We start from the raw sequence: 17,945 nt of genomic DNA, 5'->3' as shown, positions 1-17,945 counted from the left end.
TAGACTCTCACCGCTAGACTCTCGCCTCTCGTCTCTAGACTCTCGACTCTCGTCTCTAGACTCTAGACTCTCGACTCTCGTCTATAGACTCTCACCTCTCGTCTCTAGACTCTCGACTCTCGTCTATAGACTCTCACCGCTAGACTCTCGCCTCTCGTCTCTAGACTCTCGCCTCTCGTCTCTAGACTCTAGACTCTCGACTCTCGTCTATAGACTCTCACCTCTAGACTCTCGCCTCACGCCTCTAGACTCTCACCTCTAGACTCTCGCCTCTCGTCTCTAGACTCTCACCTCTAGACTCTAGACTCTCACCTCTAGACTCTCGCCTCTCGTCTCTAGACTCTCACCTCTAGACTCTCGCCTCTCGTCTATAGACTCTCACCTCTAGACTCTCGCCTCATGCCTCTCGTCTCTAGACTCTCGCCTCTCGTCTCTAGACTCTCACCTCTAGACTCTCGCCTCATGCCTCTCGTCTCTAGACTCTCACCTCTCGTCTCTAGACTCTCGACTCTCGTCTATAGACTCTCACCTCTAGACTCTCGCCTCTCGTCTCTAGACTCTCGACTCTCGTCTATAGACTCTCACCTCTAGACTCTCGCCTCACACCTCTCGTCTCTAGACTCTCGACTCTCGTCTACAGACTCTCACCTCTAGACTCTTGCCTCTCACCTCTCGCCTCTTCACGCCTCTCTCCTGTCGCCTCTCGCCTCTTCTCGACACTCGCCGGGGTTTACAGAAGCTTTACCTCCTCTCTCTCTCTCTCGTTGCAGCGACAGTGTGATCCAGCTGATCTGCGTTTCCAAAGCGTCCGGTCTCGGGCTGGTCATTCGGGGCGGGGCCAACAGAGTGGACGGACCAATGGTGTTCATCCAGGAAATACAGCCGGGCGGAGACTGCCACAAGGTACATACAGACGTAACGTTTCTCCCTTAAAGGAACAGGCCCCTCTTTGTCCACACTGAGACGTTCTCGCCTGAGCTTAGACGAGTTGATGCACATTTTTAACGATGCCTGATTCTCCTCAGGACGGACGGCTGCAGGTCGGGGATCAGCTCGTCTCCATCAACAAAGAGTCCATGATCGGAGTCACGTTCGAAGAGGCCAAAATCATCCTGTCCAAAACCAAGCTCAGGTCTGTGCCAGATGCCCTCCCACACTCCTGCAGTGAGACGTCCTGGTACTTTTGTTTTGTGACAGTAATGGTGATGGTCAGAAGGTCCCTCTGGCTACACATGAAACGTAGCCTCTGTGTATATGGAGTTATTGTAAATACCGTAAATGCTCTAATATAGGCCGGGGCCTTTATTTACTCAAGGGCATCCAGGACCAGGCCTTTATTGGAACCAGGCCACAATTAGAGACAGGCCTTTATTTCTATTTGAGCAAAACGGACGACCAGGAAAACGAAGAAAAACGAGATCTGTGTCCATTTGCACCTAAAATATTAGGTTCATTTATTAATTAACATTTCAAACCCTCTCCCAGCGGCTGGAACATCGACGCCTTTTATTTTGTCGGGACAACAGGAAGTGTTTCGTTGCTGTTAGCGGAGCTTTGACATCAGTGTCACTGCAGGTTTCTGTTTCGTTTTTACCGCGGACCGGATTATTTGTTGTTATCTTGTGTAAAAGGCGAGTTTAGACGGAGCGTTTGTGTTTGTGATCGATCATGAGACTGACCCGAGAGAAGACGAGACGCTCGCGCTGATGGGAGGAGTTATTTTGAGGCGTGGGACTGACCTGCACACGGAGCAGCTGGACGTGCTTTGAAGACGCGATGGAGACTTTATTAAAACCCTGGAGGGTCACACAACATTTGTTTCTTGCCCTGTTTCCACAAATAGTCACAGGAGGTTTGAAAAGTGGCTAAATCTGTGTCAAAGTTACGCTCGGATCAGCTCCTCTGCAGCGTCCCCATCGGCCCGGGTTCCCGTTTGTTACTTCCTGCACGTGAGTTTTCATTTACACCAGTATGAGACAAATTCCTAACATGGGAAATATTTCTACAGCTATAGTTTCTAATAAAAGCCCCGGCCTGTTTTAAAGACCGGCTTTAATACCCGGTAATGGAATACAGGCCAGTATTAGAGAATTTACTGTAGTCCCATGTGTTGTGACGATGTCCATGAAAGGTGTTACATAAATCAAATTATTATTGCATTTTGTCTGTCTGCTCCTCCAGTTCACAGGGTCAGGAAGTCGAAAAGCATTAAAAAGGATTAAAGTTCACCCTGAGTTCGGTCCTGCTGCAGTCCTTGAGTGAGCCGCTCTGGCGCCCTCTGCTGGTGGACTAACAAACCCTTCCTCTCGCCTCCCTCAGGCCGGACCCGACCGTAGAGATCGCCTTCATCCGCCGCCAGTTCTCGTCCGGCTCCGGCCCCCACAGCCCTCCCACCGCGGGGCCTCAGACCCGGCCCGCCCCTGGTCACTCAGCGGGACAGGCCCAGAACAGGGCCCTCCTCCTGGGTCCGGCTCACGCTCTGCCCCCCTCGGCTCAGCCCCAGCTCCAGACGAGAGTCAGCCGGAATCCACCGACCGAGACGCTGCCAGAGGTCAACGTCAGGGAGGTACTACTACTACTACTGCTACTGCTACTACTACTACTACTGCTATTACTACTACTACTACTACTACTACTACTACTTGATAAATGCCTCTAATTTCCAGGTGAGAGTGAACACCACAGTGGTCTGCGTGGAAACAGAGACAGCCGTTCCAAACATGGGTACGTCTAACTGAAGTTTTATACTTTTATCTTTATCTTTTTCGTTTTTTCTCTCTCTTAGTTTTGACGTCAGAGTAAGAAAAAAGACCAAACTCTCTTTACAATGTTTATTCTCTGACGTTTTGTCGCTTTGAGCTGGAGATTTATCCAGGAAGTGACTCCAACATGTCTGTGTGGCTCCCTGGTCTTTCCCCACACTTATTCATTCACGAATACTGACATGTTTGGTTTGGTATCCACGTGTAGCAGGAAAGGCTGTGACCAAGATGACGCTGTAATCCAAATATGGGCATTTAAGACGGGAGAAATATACACAGGAGCATGTGCAGACAAAGGGACTAAACTTTAGGGCCTCCTTTCTTTCTTTCTTTCTTTCTTTCTTTCTTTCTTTCTTTCTTTCTTTCTTTCTTTCTTTCTTTCTTTCTTTCTTTCTTTCTTTCTTTCTTTCTTTCTTTCTTTCTTTCTTTCTTTCTTTCTTTCTTCCTTCCTTCCTTCCTTCCTTCTTCCCTCATTCCTTCCTTATTTCTTTCTTTCTTTCTTTCCTTCTTCCCTCATTCCTTCTGTCTTTCTTTCTTTCTTTCTTTCTTCCCTCATTCCTTCCTTCTTTCTTTCTTCCTCTTTCTTTCTTTCTTTCTTTTTTTCTTTCTTTCCTTCCTTCCTTCCTTCCTTCCTTCTTTCCTTCTTTCTTAGTAATCCAAATATGGTCATTTCCTTCCTGTGGGCGACAGCAGTGGCAAAAGACGGGACAAATACACACATGTGCAGACAAAGGGACTAAACTTTAGGGCCTTCCTTCCTTCCTTTCCCTCTTTCTTCCTTCCTTCCTTTCTTTCCTTTTTTCCTTCCTTCCTTTCTTTCCTTCTTCCCTCATTCCTTTCTTCCTTTCTTTCTTTCTTTCCCTCCTTCTTTCTTTCCTTCTGTCCTTTCTTTCTTTTTTCTTTCCTTCCTTCTTCCTTCCTTCCTTCCTTTTCCTTCCACATGTGCAGACAAAGGGACTAAACTTTAGGGCCGTTTTCATTCCACTCTTTAACAACATCTGCTCTTCAGTCGCTCCATAAGACTCAGGATCACAGATTTTAATGTCAGTATCTGCATCATCACCTGAGGCTTCTCCGTTTCACAAACACCTGACGTGATCCTCTCGCCCCCAGACCTGGTCCAGCCCAAATGCAGCGAGCTGAAATGGGACCACCTCCTGCAGGTCTGTCTCCTCAAAACCCCCGAGAAACTCTGTGAATGTTTTTGTACTCACGGGTTTGGTGTTTCAGGCGGTGGAGCTGCTGGGACTGAAGCCGTCCGAGTCCCAGATGCAGGCCCTGAAGTCCAGACTGCACCCGGACCAGGACGGGATCGTGGCTCTGACGGGTGAGAACACGAGGTCTACAGGCGAATGTAAAAACTCAAAGAGGAGAAAAGAGAAACCTCAGAAGGAGAGATCCATGTCCCTCTGCCTCTTCACCAAGGCCGTGGGAACCCAGGGTGCTGAGGGCGCTGCAGCACCCCCTGGTGGATAGTTTGTGAACTGCAGGCAATATTAACCCCTGAACTCCCACCTGAACCGAGAACATTTTCTCCAGCTTTACACCAGTTCAAAAGCTTCTGGAAAAAAGCTGTGAAAATAGCAACAAAACCGAGACGAAAACAAGGATGGAAATGTGACAAAATAGTGAGAAAACATTGACAAAAAAGTGACGAAGAAAAAGACAAAAAAAGACAAAAAAAGACAAAAAAAGACAAAAAAATGACAAAAAAGACAAAAAAATGACAAAAAAAGCACAAGAAATGACAAAAAAATGACAAAAAATTACAAAAAAATTACAAAAATGTGGCAAAAGTGACAAAAATGACATAAAAATAACAAAAAAAATACAAAAAATGACAAAAAAAATGACACAAAAAGACACAAAAAGACAAAAAATGACAAAAAAATGACAAAAAATGACAAAAAAAGAACAAAAAATGTGGCAAAAATGTGGCAAAAATGACCAAAAAAAGACAAAAAAAATGACAAAAAACCCCCCAAAAATGACAAAAAATGACAAAAAAATGACAAAAAAATGACAAAAAAATGACAAAAAATGTGACAAAAATATGACAAAAAAGACCAAAAAATGACAAAAAAGAACAAAAAAAGAACAAAAAATTACAAAAAAGACCAAAAAATGACAAAAAAGACCAAAAAAAATTACAAAAAAAGAACAAAAAAAGACAAAAAATGTGACAAAAAATGTGACAAAAAATGACAAAAAATGACAAAAAAAGAACAAAAAATTTGACAAAAATGTGGCAAAAATTACAAAAATTACAAAAAAATTACAAAAAATGAGTTGAATACCCCCCCAAAAAAAGATGGAAAAAAAATCTGATGACGTGAGCAAAAAGATCCATTTCAGAAAATGCTCTCGGTTCAGGCGGGAGTTAAGAGGTTAATAAATAGGATTTATGCACAGAAGAAGTACTTTGGGGGTAAATTTTGTCCCTCAGCGCCCCCTAACTAAAATATCTTCCCACGGCTCTGCTCTTCACAGTCCGGGTTTGGGTCTGGTTTCAGATTTGGAGGCGGCGGTCGGAGAGTTGTTCAGGTCCGAGCTGGATCACGAAGGAGCTCAGGCTGAAGATCTGCCACCGCCGAACGACGCCAACGACCGGGTGAGACTCACAACAAAACGTCCAGGAGAGTGAAATATGAACTGCAGAACTCACACAGGAATCCCAGGCTTTCAGAACATGTTTGTAGAACTTTAACTCCAGGTTCAGCAGCTTTTAGACAAAATGAAAGACTTTAATCAGTAAGTGTCAGGAGTGAACCATGCTCTGCCCTCTCCTCACCCTCGCCCCTCACTTTGGAGTCCTTTAACGATACTTGGTTCTCAATACCGATACCTGAACGATACTTTTTACGATGCCTAAAATATTTGTGATCTAGAACCAGAAAACAGAAAAAGATCTGCACATTTACAATATTGGGTTAATCTCCAATGTCAGGAAATGTGTGGTAAAAAATGGGAATAATTAGGGAAAAAATGTTTGGAGAATTTGCGGTTGGGCAAAATAGGGGGAAACATTTAGGAAAAATTGGGCAGAAATAAGAAAAATATTAATTAAAAATGAGGGGAGGAAATGTAGAAAAATTGGGGCAAAAATAAGAAAAAAAATATGTAAAAACATTAGGAAAAAAAACATAAAAAACAAGGAAAAATTGAGGGATAAAAAAAAAAAAAGACTATACTATTTGAGCTGAAACAACCAAGTCTCTTCCTTCCTGCTGGTCATATATAATGTTAAACAGTGATTCTCTACTGGGGGGTCGGGGCCCAAAAGTGGGAACCATTTTCAGTGGGTCGCGAGTCTACAGAGAACTTTTATTCAATATTTTCCATCTGAAAAAATTGGGTAAAAAAGGGGGAATAAATTTGGGAAAAATTGGGCCGAAATAAGAGAAATATTAATTAAAAAAAGGGCAAAAATGAGGGGAAAAAAGAGTAGAAAATGAGAAAAATTGTGGCAAATAATGTAAAACCATTGGGAAAACTGTGGCAAACATTAGGGGGAAAAAAAAAATAAAAAAAAAATAGGGGATAATAAAAGATATTTATTTGAGCTGAAACAACCAAGTCTCTTCCTTTAAAGCTGCTCCTCCAACAAAATCCAAACTTGGATCTATCGATATAAATAACATTTTGGTCTTTCACTTTGATAGCCAGTAGTGCAGGGGTAGGCCTGGGGGCTTAATCCGGCCCTCCAGCACAGAACCTCTGGCCCCCAAGGTGATTTAGAGAAATATTATCATGCAAATAAGAGCTCAGATACCTGTTAAAGTAAGTCTAAAAATGTGAGAAATAATGTCAGTATTTTAAAAATGTCCTGTCAGAACATCCCGCTTGGTCATAATGTTAAACAGTGATTCTCTACTGGGTGGGTCGGGGCCCTAAAGTGGGTCATGGAACCATTTTCAGTGGGTCGCGAGTCTATGGGGAACTTTTATTCAATATTTTCCATCTGAAACTTCACAGAAACACTGACTGTGTTAAAGTGAATGTTGTCGGGTTGTTTTGATCATAATTTCAGTCTTAAAGGAACAGGCTATCGTTTCTCCACACTGAGATATGTTCTTACCTGAGCTTAGACGAGTTGATGAGTACCTGTCTGGTCTTTGTGTGTGCGCTCAGTCACGCAAAACGAGCAAAGACGTTGTTAGCATTTGGCCTCTCCCAATGTGTTCCAATAGCTCCAAACGGGGGTGAAGTTTTGAAGCTCTTCCACGGGCACAAAGACCAGACAGGTACGGATCAACTCGTCTAAGCTCAAGTAAGAACAGATCTCAGTGTGGAAGAACGGTGACCTGTTCCTTTAACCTCTTAACTCCCGCCTGAACCGAGAGGATCTTTTTCCTCACGTCATCAGATTTTTTTTCCATCATTTTTTCGTTGGGTATTCAACTCATTTTTGTAACTTTTTTGTCATTTTTTGTCACATTTTTGTCACATTTTTGTCATTTTTTCATCAATTTTTTTAATCAATTTTTTGTCATTTTTTATCAAATTTTGGTCATTGTTTTGTGACATTTTTGCCACATTTTCATAAATTTTTCGTCATTTTTCGGTCAAATTTTTATCACATTTTTGTCATTGTTTTGTGACATTTTTGTGAAATTTTGCCACATTTTCATCAATTTTTAGTCATTTTTCGGTCAAATTTTTATCACATTTTTGTCACATTTTTGTCATATTTTGGTCATTTTTGCGTCACATTTTTGTCATTTTTTCGTCCATTTTTTGTCAATTTCTTGTGACATTTTTGCCACTTTTTCATCAATTTTTCGTCATTTTTTTGTCAATGTTTTCGTCACTTTTTTGTCACATTTCCATCATTGTTTTCGTCTCATTTTTCTTGCTATTTTCACAGCTTTTTTCCAGAAGCTTTTGGACTGGGGTAAAGCCAAACTGGAGAACATGTGCTCGGTTCAGGTGGGAGTTAAGGGGTTAAAGGGATATCTACTACTTGTTATACGATATATGACAAAATGACAGATTTATTTGGGTCCTGGGCTCGTCATCCGAGGGTAATGTTTGGTCCCAAAGCCACTTAGGAACCACTGATATAAACATTGGCATTTGCAGAAAACAGTTCTTTACTTTAGGGACAGTGTTGAGGTTCGGCCTTTGGGTGTTTTGGATGAAAATCGTCCCTTCATGACACAAACTTAAACCTAACCAGCCCTAACAGAACAGTTTGTGACCCGCTGCTGTTAGATCTATGCTGTTCGAAGCTGGTGGTGGGGGGCGTCTATGGACCAATCGTATCTGTTTAATGATTTCCTCTGAGCTCAAACCAGTTCAGATCGATAAAAACAGCCCGTGCTCTGGTGCTTTATCCCAGAACCTAACCCCAGCCTCGGTTTTCCCCCCACAGCCGTCTGTGTCGGACTCGGACGACGCGGAGGACATGGAGCGGCTGAGGAAGGAGCACATCGAGGCCCTGAGGGAGGTCAAGCGCCTGCAGGTCAGTGCGAGGTCACGGTGTGTGTGAGGTTCTCTTTTCGACAGCGGTGTGTGTGTGTGTTTTTTATGCAGGAGCAGCTGTCGGAGTCTCAGAGAGCTCAGCACACGCTGGAGGAGGAGAGGAACGCCCTGCGGCAGGTCAGTCAGTCTACTGCCACAGATATTTAACAAATACACCATTTAACCTCTTAACTCCCGCCTGAACCGAGAGGATCCCTTTCTTCACGTCATCAGATTTTTTTTCCATCATTTTTTTGTTGGGTATTCAACTCATTTTTGTAACTTTTTTGTCTTTTTTTCGTCAATTTTTTTCTCATATTTTGTCCCAATATTTTGTAATTTTTTTGTCAATTTTTATCAAATTTTTGTCATTTTTTTGTCAATTTTTTATCACATTTTTGTCACATTTTTGTAATTTTTTTGTCAAATTTTTATCAAATTTTTGATATTTTTTTGTCACATTTTTGTTATTTTATTGTCATTTTTTTGTCACATTTGTGTCATTTTTTTGTCAAATTTTTGTCACATTTTTGTCATTTTATTGTGATTTTTTTGTCACATTTTTGTAATTTTTTCGTCCATTTTTTATCAGATTTTTGTCACTTTTTTGTCATTTTTTTGTCAAATTTTTGTCCAATTTTTGTCATTTTATTGTGATTTTTTTGTCACATTTGTGTCATTTTTTCGTCCAATTTTTATCAAATTTCTGTTATTTTTTTGTCACATTTTGTCACATTTTTGTAATTTTTTCATCAATTTTTTGTCAATTTCTTGTGACATTTTTGTGACATTTTTGCCACTTTTTCATCCATTTTTTGTCACTTTTTTGTCACATTTCCATCATTGTTTTCATCTCAGTTTTGTTGCTATTTTCACACACTTTTTTCCAGAAGCTTTTGGACTGGGGTAAAGCCAAACTGGAGAAAACGTGCTCAGTTCAGGTGGGAGTTAAGGGTTAAAGGGACTCTACAGAGTTTAAAAATGTTAAAATGATGTATTTTCCTCCCCTACATGTTCCTCCATGTCCTCATGTGTAGAATGAGCTCAGACCTGTTCACCACAACTGCCTCTAAAATCCTGCACTGTCACTCAGAAAGGTGTTAATTCGGGTCTGAAGCGCCGTCATGCACGAGCTTAATATAGAAGCTGCAGTTACACGTATGACCTGAGGTGGCAGTAGTGAGTATAACATGGCGAACTTGCATCTAGCCCCTTTAAAGTAAACAAACAGCAGCAGATGAGCTACAGTTATTTGCAGCACAGTGGAGGCGCCACAAGAGGAGCTACAGGGAACAAGGGACGATGAGGAGAAGATGGTGAAAGACTGTGCAGGAGGAAGAGGAAGGAGGAGGAGCTGACCCGTGCAGGACACCACGCTCTGAAACAGGGGAGGAGGCGGAGTTTCATGTTGGCCCACAGCGGCTCAGGACTGACCCAACATCTGACCTTGTACAAAATAAACTCCCTCGATCACTGAAGCGCGTGCTCGGCTCCTGCTGCTTCATTAGTTTGAGGTCAGTTTGCAGCCGGGGGCCCCTCTCTCAGTGTGGGGCCCCGGGGGACACAGCCAGGGGCCGTTATCCAACCCTCTCTTCATAACTCTCCGCATTACGCGTCGGTTTTGGAGCTCGGCCTGTGTTTCCCGAGCCCCGGCGGACGTTTTACCCGGCGTTTGTTTCCAGGAGGTGAAGCTGGCGTTGGACGAGGGCCGGGCGCTCCGGACGCGGGTGCAGCTGGCGGAGGCGGCGCAGAAGCAGGCGCGGGGCATGGAGATGGACTACGAGGAGGTCATCCACCTGCTGGAGGCCGAGATCGCCGAGCTGAAGACCCAGAAGGACCAGCCGCTCGCAGACAGTAAGGTACAAGAACAGACTTTTTGGTTTCTTTTTAAAAGACACTAGGTTGAAACAAACAAAAGCTGTTCAATTACCTTACGCGTTTCGACGGACAAGGGAACTACTTCCGTCTTCGTCAGAGGCGTCTCCTGACGTGCATGATGCGTCTCACTCAAGAAGACACAATGAATGTAATAAAAGAAAAAAGAGGTACAAGAACAGATCCCAACATGAAAGTCAAAGAGTCCAAGTATTAAGGGCTGGGTCCCGTTAGTTTTTTTCGATTCCACTACTTTAACGATTCCTGCTTTTCGGTTCCGATGCCTTAACGGTGCTTTTTCCGATACCTATGTTAGTTTAATTCAATAAAAATAACATGTATTAAAAGAATCATTCAGGAAAAAGACCGAAAACAGCACAACAGAGGCGACCCAGGAGCAGCAGCGTCGCCTGTAACTTCGTGTTTTGAGCAGAATTTCCACTTAAGCAGCGATAACAGAGAGAAAGGACATTATTCCCTCCTGAGCTGCAGAGTCAGATCCACATCAAGACACGGTTTCTTTCAGATAAACTTTTCTAAACTCACTGCACTTTGACGAAGTGAAAGCTCCACACGTCAAAGATCCTCACATGGTGTGAGCCTCACTCTGACACTGATCATTTACCAAAACTGTACCAACAAAGTCTAATACAGAGTGAGCGCTCACTTTTCTATAAACCAGCCTGGATATTCCCGTCTCTGCAGCTGCTGTAAAGTTGTAACAACAGCACGTAAGCTCCGCCTCCGGGTCTGTCGCTTTTGCTTTTCAATTTGCCTAAAAACTAAAGTTTCTTCTTCAGTCCTGGTTTAGTCCTGGTTTAGTTTAGTTCTGGGTTCTACGACCGGAGTAAGTCCTGGTTTAGACCTGGCTCAGTCCTGACGCAGACCGCGGCTCTGCCATCTCTATTACAGAAGTTTAGTAGTTGTAGCTTCACTTTAAGTCCAGTTCATGCTCCAGTTCTCGCGTTTTGTGAAGTCTGAAGGGGTCTGTAAGTTATAGCTATATAAAGGTGTAGCTTTTCTTCGTTCCATTTGCGCTGAAGCAGCTCATTATCTGCGTATACCTGCATTTTTTAGACTCAATGCGGGTCTGGAGAGAAAAATAACCGAAAACTGGCACCGAATTTCAGAATTTAATTTTTTCGATACATCCCCCGACCAGAGCTTTCCGGTCGGCTCCAAGTAGGTACCATTTAACGGTGCCCATCCCTAAGTATTACTGAAGGGAAGTGCTGCAGAAAATAAGGATCAAACCCTGGTCCGGCTGAAACGTGGGTCTCGGTTCAGACGAACTCTGAAGCGGATCATAAGGGGCCACATAAGAAGCCTTAATTGAGTCGGAGCTGCACCAACAATAACTCAAACTTATTCTGCCACTTTATCCTATTGTACAATTCACTAAATGGTGTGTTTTGAATATCTGATACTGGCGTTTAGTAGGACTATTATGAGCCACATCAAGCCAAAGACGCGTGTGTGTGTGAGCTCCGTTATTTAGCTTCTTATCCTCGTTCACTTCTACCATCGCACTGAAAGCACCTCTGTGCTTAGTAAATTTCCCTGGGGGCCAAAACATACATGGGGAGTTTATCGCCGGGTTCATTAACAAAAGCTCCTCCTCAAGTGGAGGAGTTCAAGTATCTCGGGGTCTTGTTCTCAGTGAGGGGCGGATGGAGCGTGAGATGGTTGTAGATGGTTCTCTGTAGATGTAGATGGTTTTGCTACAGCGCCCCCACAGGCCTGTAGGGGAACTCTGCTTTTAAAATGATGGCTCGATTGACAAAAAAGAGGTGTGAACGTAAACCAAGGTAAAGAAAATGTGCTTAGTTTGGGGGTTAAGAGGTTAAAGTTATAATTCCACACATAAATCTGTGGAGAACACCTCATTTGAAAGCTAAGACCCACAAAACTGATCTTTTTCCTCACGTTGTTGCTGTGTTGTGTCACCTTTTTTATGTTTTTTTTGGGGTAACTTTTTTGTTGAGTTTTTGTTACATTTTTGTCACATCTTTGTTGAATTTTTGTCACTTTTTGTTGAATTTTTGTCACATTTTTGTTGATTTTTTGTCACATTTTTGTTGAATTTTTGTCACATTTTTGTTGAATTTTTGTCACATTTTTGTTGAATTTTTGTCACATGTTTGTTGAATTTTTGTCACATTTTTGTTGAATTTTTGTCACATTTTTGTTGAATTTTTGTCACATTTTTGTTAAATTTTTGTCACATTTTTGTTGAGTTTTTGTCACATTTTTGTTGATTTTTTGTCACATTTTTGTTAAATTTTTGTCACATTTTTGTTGAATTTTTGTCACATTTTTGTTGAATTTTTGTCACATTTTTGTTGAATTTTTGTCACATGTTTGTTGAATTTTTGTCACATTTTTGTTGATTTTTTGTCACATTTTTGTTGAATTTTTGTCACATTTTTGTTGAATTTTTGTCACATTTTTGTTGAATTTTTGTCACATTTTTGTTAAATTTTTGTCACATTTTTGTTGAGTTTTTGTCACATTTTTGTTGATTTTTTGTCACATTTTTATTGAATTTTTGTCACATTTTTGTAGAATTTTTGTCACATTTTTGTAGAATTTTTGTCACATTTTTGTAGAATTTTTGTCACATTTTTGTTGAATTTTGTCACATTTTTGTTGAATTTTGTCACATTTTTGTTGCGTTTACCTACTTTTTTTCTTCTCATTTTTTGTGGCTGTGTTGGTGCTTTTTTCCCCCAAGAAGCTTTTTGATTCGGGTAAAGCCAAACTGGAGAAAATGCTCTCAGTTCAGGCGGGAGTTAAGAGGTTAAGACCCAGATCGTACTGAATTTGCCGCCGCGTCGCCTCAGTTTGTAAAGAAATGACGTTTTGCTTATTTGTCTCTCACATAAACTCCTAAACTATCCCCGACCTACATCACATAATCAGGCCGATGTTACGCAGCGCGGCTTTAACAACTTCCGTCCGTCTGGGTTCGTCTCTTTCGGGGCAGATTCGATTGTTGTAAACGTCGCTGACCCACATTCGCCCCCGGACACAAAGGAGTTTAAATGGTGAGTCAGATCTGGGAGTGAAGCTGTTACGGTAAAGGAATAAGGAACTGAAACTAAAGCAGATCCAGACCGTTATCCAACCCGGGCCAAGGCCGTTTCCTGCAGGAGAGTCTTTTCAGTCAGGACTCATTATTCCAGCCTTTCAGGGCTTATAAAATAATCATATAATGCAGAGATGTCCATCTGAAACGTGTCCTGTAGATTACATACATGTGGGGGAAATGTGTTTAACCTCTTAACTCCCGCCTGAACTGAGAGGATCTTTTTCCTCACGTCATCAGATTTTTTTTCCATAATTTTTTTGTTGGGTATTCAACTAATTTTTGTAACTTTTTTGTCATTTTTTTGTCACATTTTTGTCATTTTTTCGTCAATTTTTTTTACCACATTTTCGTAATTTAAAAAAAAAAATTAAATTTGTTGTCAAATTTTTATCACATTTTTGTAATTTTTTTGTCAAATTTTTATCCCATTTTTTGTCACATTTTGTCACATTTTTGCAATTTTTTCGTAAATTTTTTTATCACATTTTTGTTATTTTTTTGTCACATTTTTGTCATTTTTTGTCAAATTTTTATCATATTTTTGTCACATTTTAGTCATTTTTTGTCAAATTTTTATCATATTTTTGTCACATTTTTGTCATATTTTTGTCTATACTTTGTCAATTTCTTGTGACATAATGTAATGAGTAAAACTGGACAGAATTGTCAACATTTTGTGTCATATTTGCTAAAAAAGACGGATTTTGGATCTTGTTTAGTTTTAGACTAAGCAAAAGAGAAAGACTCAATAAATCAGGCAGAAACTCAATATTTAAAAAATCCCTCTGACAAAAACTAGTTAACCTCTTACCACTCGCCTAAACCAAATGCATTCTGTCCTCTTTGGCTGTTATATAGGCCTGTGTAACACCTCATTTGAAAGCTAAGACCCCCAAAACTGATCTTTTCCCTCATATTGTTGCTGTGTTGTGTCACCTTTTTTCTGTTTTTTTTTTATTTTGGTCACTTTTGTTAAGTTTTTGTAATTTTTTTGTTGAGTTTTTGTCACATTTTTGTTTAATTTATGTTTAATTTTTGTTTAATTTTTGTTTAATTTTTGTTACATTTTTGTTTAATTTTTGTTTAATTTTTGTTGAGTTTTTGTCACATTTTTGTTTAATTTTTTTCACATTTTTGTTGAATTTTTGTCACTTTTTTGTTGAGTTTTTGTCACATTTTTATTGAATTTTTGTTTAATTTTTGTTAAATTTTTGTTTAATTTTTGTTTAATATTTATTTATTTTTTGTCACATTTTTGTTTAATTTTTGTCACTTTTTTGTCACATTTTTGTTGAATTTTTGTCACATTTTTGTTGAATTTTTGTCATATTTTTGTTGAATTTTTGTCACATTTTTGTTGATTTTTTGTCATATTTTTGTTGAATTTTTGTCACATATTTGTTGAATTTTTGTCACATTTTTGTTGAATTTTTGTCACATTTTTGTTGAATTTTTGTCATATTTTTGTTGAATTTTTGTCACTTTTTGGTTGAGTTTTTGTCACATTTATGTCACATTTTTATTGAATTTTTGTCAAATTTTTATTTAATTTTTGTCACATATTTGTTGAATTTTTGTCACATTTTTGTTGAATTTTTGTCACGTTTTTGTTGCGTTTACATCCTTGTTTTCTTCTCATTTTTTGTGGCTGTTTTGGTGTTTTTTTCCCAAGAAGCTTTTTGATTAGGGTAAAGCCAAACTGGAGAAGTTCAGGTGGGAGTTAAGAGGTTGAAGGCCTTGTAGTAAAGTCAATTAAATTGTCCAAACTCATTCCTAAACTCGTCTCTTTACAGCGACGAGTTTTTTAAACACTTTTCAGAACTTTCAGGGTCACATTTCAGGGTCAGTGTCACAGAAATGCAAACAAACGAGCCTGTGAGTTCATGAAACTGAAACAAACAAATAACGGCTCAAAACGTGAAAAGATAAACATCGTAAAGGGAGAGTTTGGTCTGTTTTTTTAAACTGGACAAGTGCGTGACCTGCAGCGTCTCTCTAGTGACATATTCTGTGTGTTTCCATGATGAACAGGATCTGTGTTGTTCCCAGGAGGACGAGGAGGTGCAGGAGCTGAGGAAGAAGATGGCGGTTCTGGAGTGTCAGCTGCGAAAGAGCGACTCCAGCAGAAAGAGCTTCGAGTCGTGCACCGGGAACCTGCTCAGCTTCATCGACGTGAGCGAGGCCTTTATACATCCTGTTTAGTTTGACCATAATGTAAACTCTGAAATGTAAACGTGTCTTCACAGAACATCCAGGAGTTCCTGTTGGAAAACCACACGCCGCCGAAAAGCCACAGGTAACGACATCTACGTCGAGTACTCGCACTACTAGTCTATTTTCCCCACTTTTTAAAATGGAAAATGGCAAATGGGCCCATTCTCTCACCTCTGGTCCCTGACCCACAGTTTGGGAACCGCTTCGTTCATAGCCGTTGTGGAAACAAAGAGCTCACTGTATTTAGCGTCATGTTACTGTCACTCATGGAGTCTGACCTTAAGTCTAAGTCTGAAGAAAGTCAACTCACATTTACACTGAGGAGGTTGGAAGGGCGCCCCCTTGTGTCACCTTGCATCCAAATGCCCGGAACATGACAGCGGGTCAAAATGACCCACGAAGGCGACACGAGGGTTGTGGAAATTGTGCTCCAAACACGAAGTTACAGGCGACGCTGCTGCGCCTGCGCATACACGTTATTTTTATTGAATTAAAATAACATAGGTATCGGAAAAAGTACCGTTAAGGCACCGGAACCGAAAAGCAGGTATTGTTAAAGTACTTGGAATCGAAAAAAAACGAACGGTACCCATCCCTACTCGTGAGGGCCCCCATGAACCAGCCCGTTATTCAGGAGCCTGCAGTAAACACTTGATACACAGTCTTTCTAATGGTGTTGGTGATGCAGTTACATCATCTCTCCACCGATGCTCAGTGGCGCTGTTTGTCCCATCCTGCTGCTGCTTTAGTGAGTCATGGTTCCCTAACTTATAATGAGCAGTTTTTTACTCATGGCTCCACCAGATTATATTTCTAATGGAAACCTCTCATCATGACCTAGAACCTTCTGTTCTGAGGAAAACTTAAATACAGCACATTTATTTTTTACAACACTAATGCGCCCACAGACTGGTCCTGGGACGGAGCGAACATTCCCCGCTCTGACCTGACTCTTAATGAGCGCTCCCGCTGAGACGGCGTTAGTTCACCGGCGCGAGAGTGCGCTGGAGGATAAAGAAGGTCAGCCAGTGTGGAGCTCACAGTTTCAGGCTCACAGCTGGATCACGTTTTCCCCACCAGATGGCGCTGATTCACTCGATACTGAATAAAAAACCCGATACCACGGCAAAAACAGAGAAATGACTTGACCCTGTTCTTGTTCTCTGTGATTAACCTCTGAACCCTCACCTGAACCGAGCACATGTTCTCCAGTTTGGCTTTACCCAAATCTGAAAATGTGCCGGAAAAGCAACAATCACACAAAACAAATCAAAGTGACAAAAACACACGACTAAAGAGGGATGAAAAATCAACAAGAAAGACACGGAAGAGCGACAGAAAGGTGATAAAGGTGCGATGAAAAAGTTACAATCAGTTTTGTAGGTCTTAGCTTTCAAATGACACGGGTCTGTAGGCTGTAAGCGTCAGTCAAGAAGCTTTTGGAGATGGATGGATGGATGGATGGATGGTTGGATGATGGATGGATGGATGGATGATGGATGGATGGATGGATGGATGGATGGATGATGGGTGGGTGGATGGATGGATGGATGATGGATGGATGGATGGGTGGGTGGATGGGTGGGTGGGTGGATGGATGGATGGATGGATGAATAGGTGGATGGATGGTTGGATGGATGGATGGATGGATGGATGGATGGATGGATGGATGGATGGATGGATGGATGAATAGGTGGATGGATGGTTGGATGGGTGGGTGGGTGGATGGATGGATGGATGGTTGGATGATGGATGGATGGATGGATGGATGGATGGATGGATGGATGGATGATGGATGGATGGATGATGGATGGATGGATGGATGGATGGATGGATGGATGGATGGATGGATGGATGATGGATGGATGGATGGATGGATGGATGGATGGATGGATGGATGGTTGGATGATGGATGGATGGATGGATGGATGATGGATGGATGGATGGATGGATGGATGGATGGATGGTTGGATGGATGGTTGGATGATGGATGGATGGATGGATGGTTGGATGGATGGTTGGATGATGGATGGATGGATGGATGGTTGGATGGATGAATAGGTGGATGGATGGATGGATGGATGGTTGGATGATGGATGGATGGATGGTTGGATGATGGATGGATGGATGGATGGATGGATGGATGGATGGATGGATGGATGGTTGGATGATGGATGGATGGATGGATGGTTGGATGGATGAATAGGTGGATGGATGGATGGATGGATGGTTGGATGATGGATGGATGGATGGTTGGATGATGGATGGATGGATGGATGGATGGATGGATGGATGGATGGATGGATGGATGGTTGGATGATGGATGGATGGATGGATGGTTGGATGGATGAATAGGTGGATGGATGGATGGATGGATGGATGGTTGGATGATGGATGGATGGATGGTTGGATGATGGATGGATGGATGGATGGATGGATGGTTGGATGGATGGATGGATGGATGGATGGTTGGATGATGGATGGATGGATGGATGGTTGGATGGATGAATAGGTGGATGGATGGATGGAATGGTTGGATG

The 17,945-nt window shown here is 41.5% G+C and overlaps 1 protein-coding gene across 1 annotated transcript in view; it reads left to right on the top strand.

The window, feature by feature from the left end:
* The window catches only part of stxbp4 (syntaxin binding protein 4), a 59,572-nt gene that overhangs the window by 20,519 nt on the left and 21,108 nt on the right, over window positions 1–17,945 (top strand). The window contains exons 8-19 of the mRNA XM_079576899.1: window positions 771–903; window positions 1,026–1,132; window positions 2,320–2,566; window positions 2,667–2,724; window positions 3,876–3,925; window positions 3,993–4,089; window positions 5,276–5,373; window positions 8,137–8,226; window positions 8,298–8,363; window positions 9,908–10,084; window positions 15,241–15,363; window positions 15,438–15,487. Of these exons, the coding sequence (XP_079433025.1) occupies window positions 771–903; window positions 1,026–1,132; window positions 2,320–2,566; window positions 2,667–2,724; window positions 3,876–3,925; window positions 3,993–4,089; window positions 5,276–5,373; window positions 8,137–8,226; window positions 8,298–8,363; window positions 9,908–10,084; window positions 15,241–15,363; window positions 15,438–15,487 (1,296 nt within the window). The remainder of the gene's footprint in view (window positions 1–770; window positions 904–1,025; window positions 1,133–2,319; window positions 2,567–2,666; window positions 2,725–3,875; window positions 3,926–3,992; window positions 4,090–5,275; window positions 5,374–8,136; window positions 8,227–8,297; window positions 8,364–9,907; window positions 10,085–15,240; window positions 15,364–15,437; window positions 15,488–17,945) is intronic.

The sequence above is a fragment of the Gobius niger genome (assembly GCF_951799975.1).
Source record: "Gobius niger genome assembly, chromosome: 19".
Lineage (NCBI taxonomy): Eukaryota > Metazoa > Chordata > Actinopteri > Gobiiformes > Gobiidae > Gobius > Gobius niger.
Note: the sequence above shows the minus strand (reverse complement) of the source record. Positions and strands in the feature narration are given on the sequence as shown.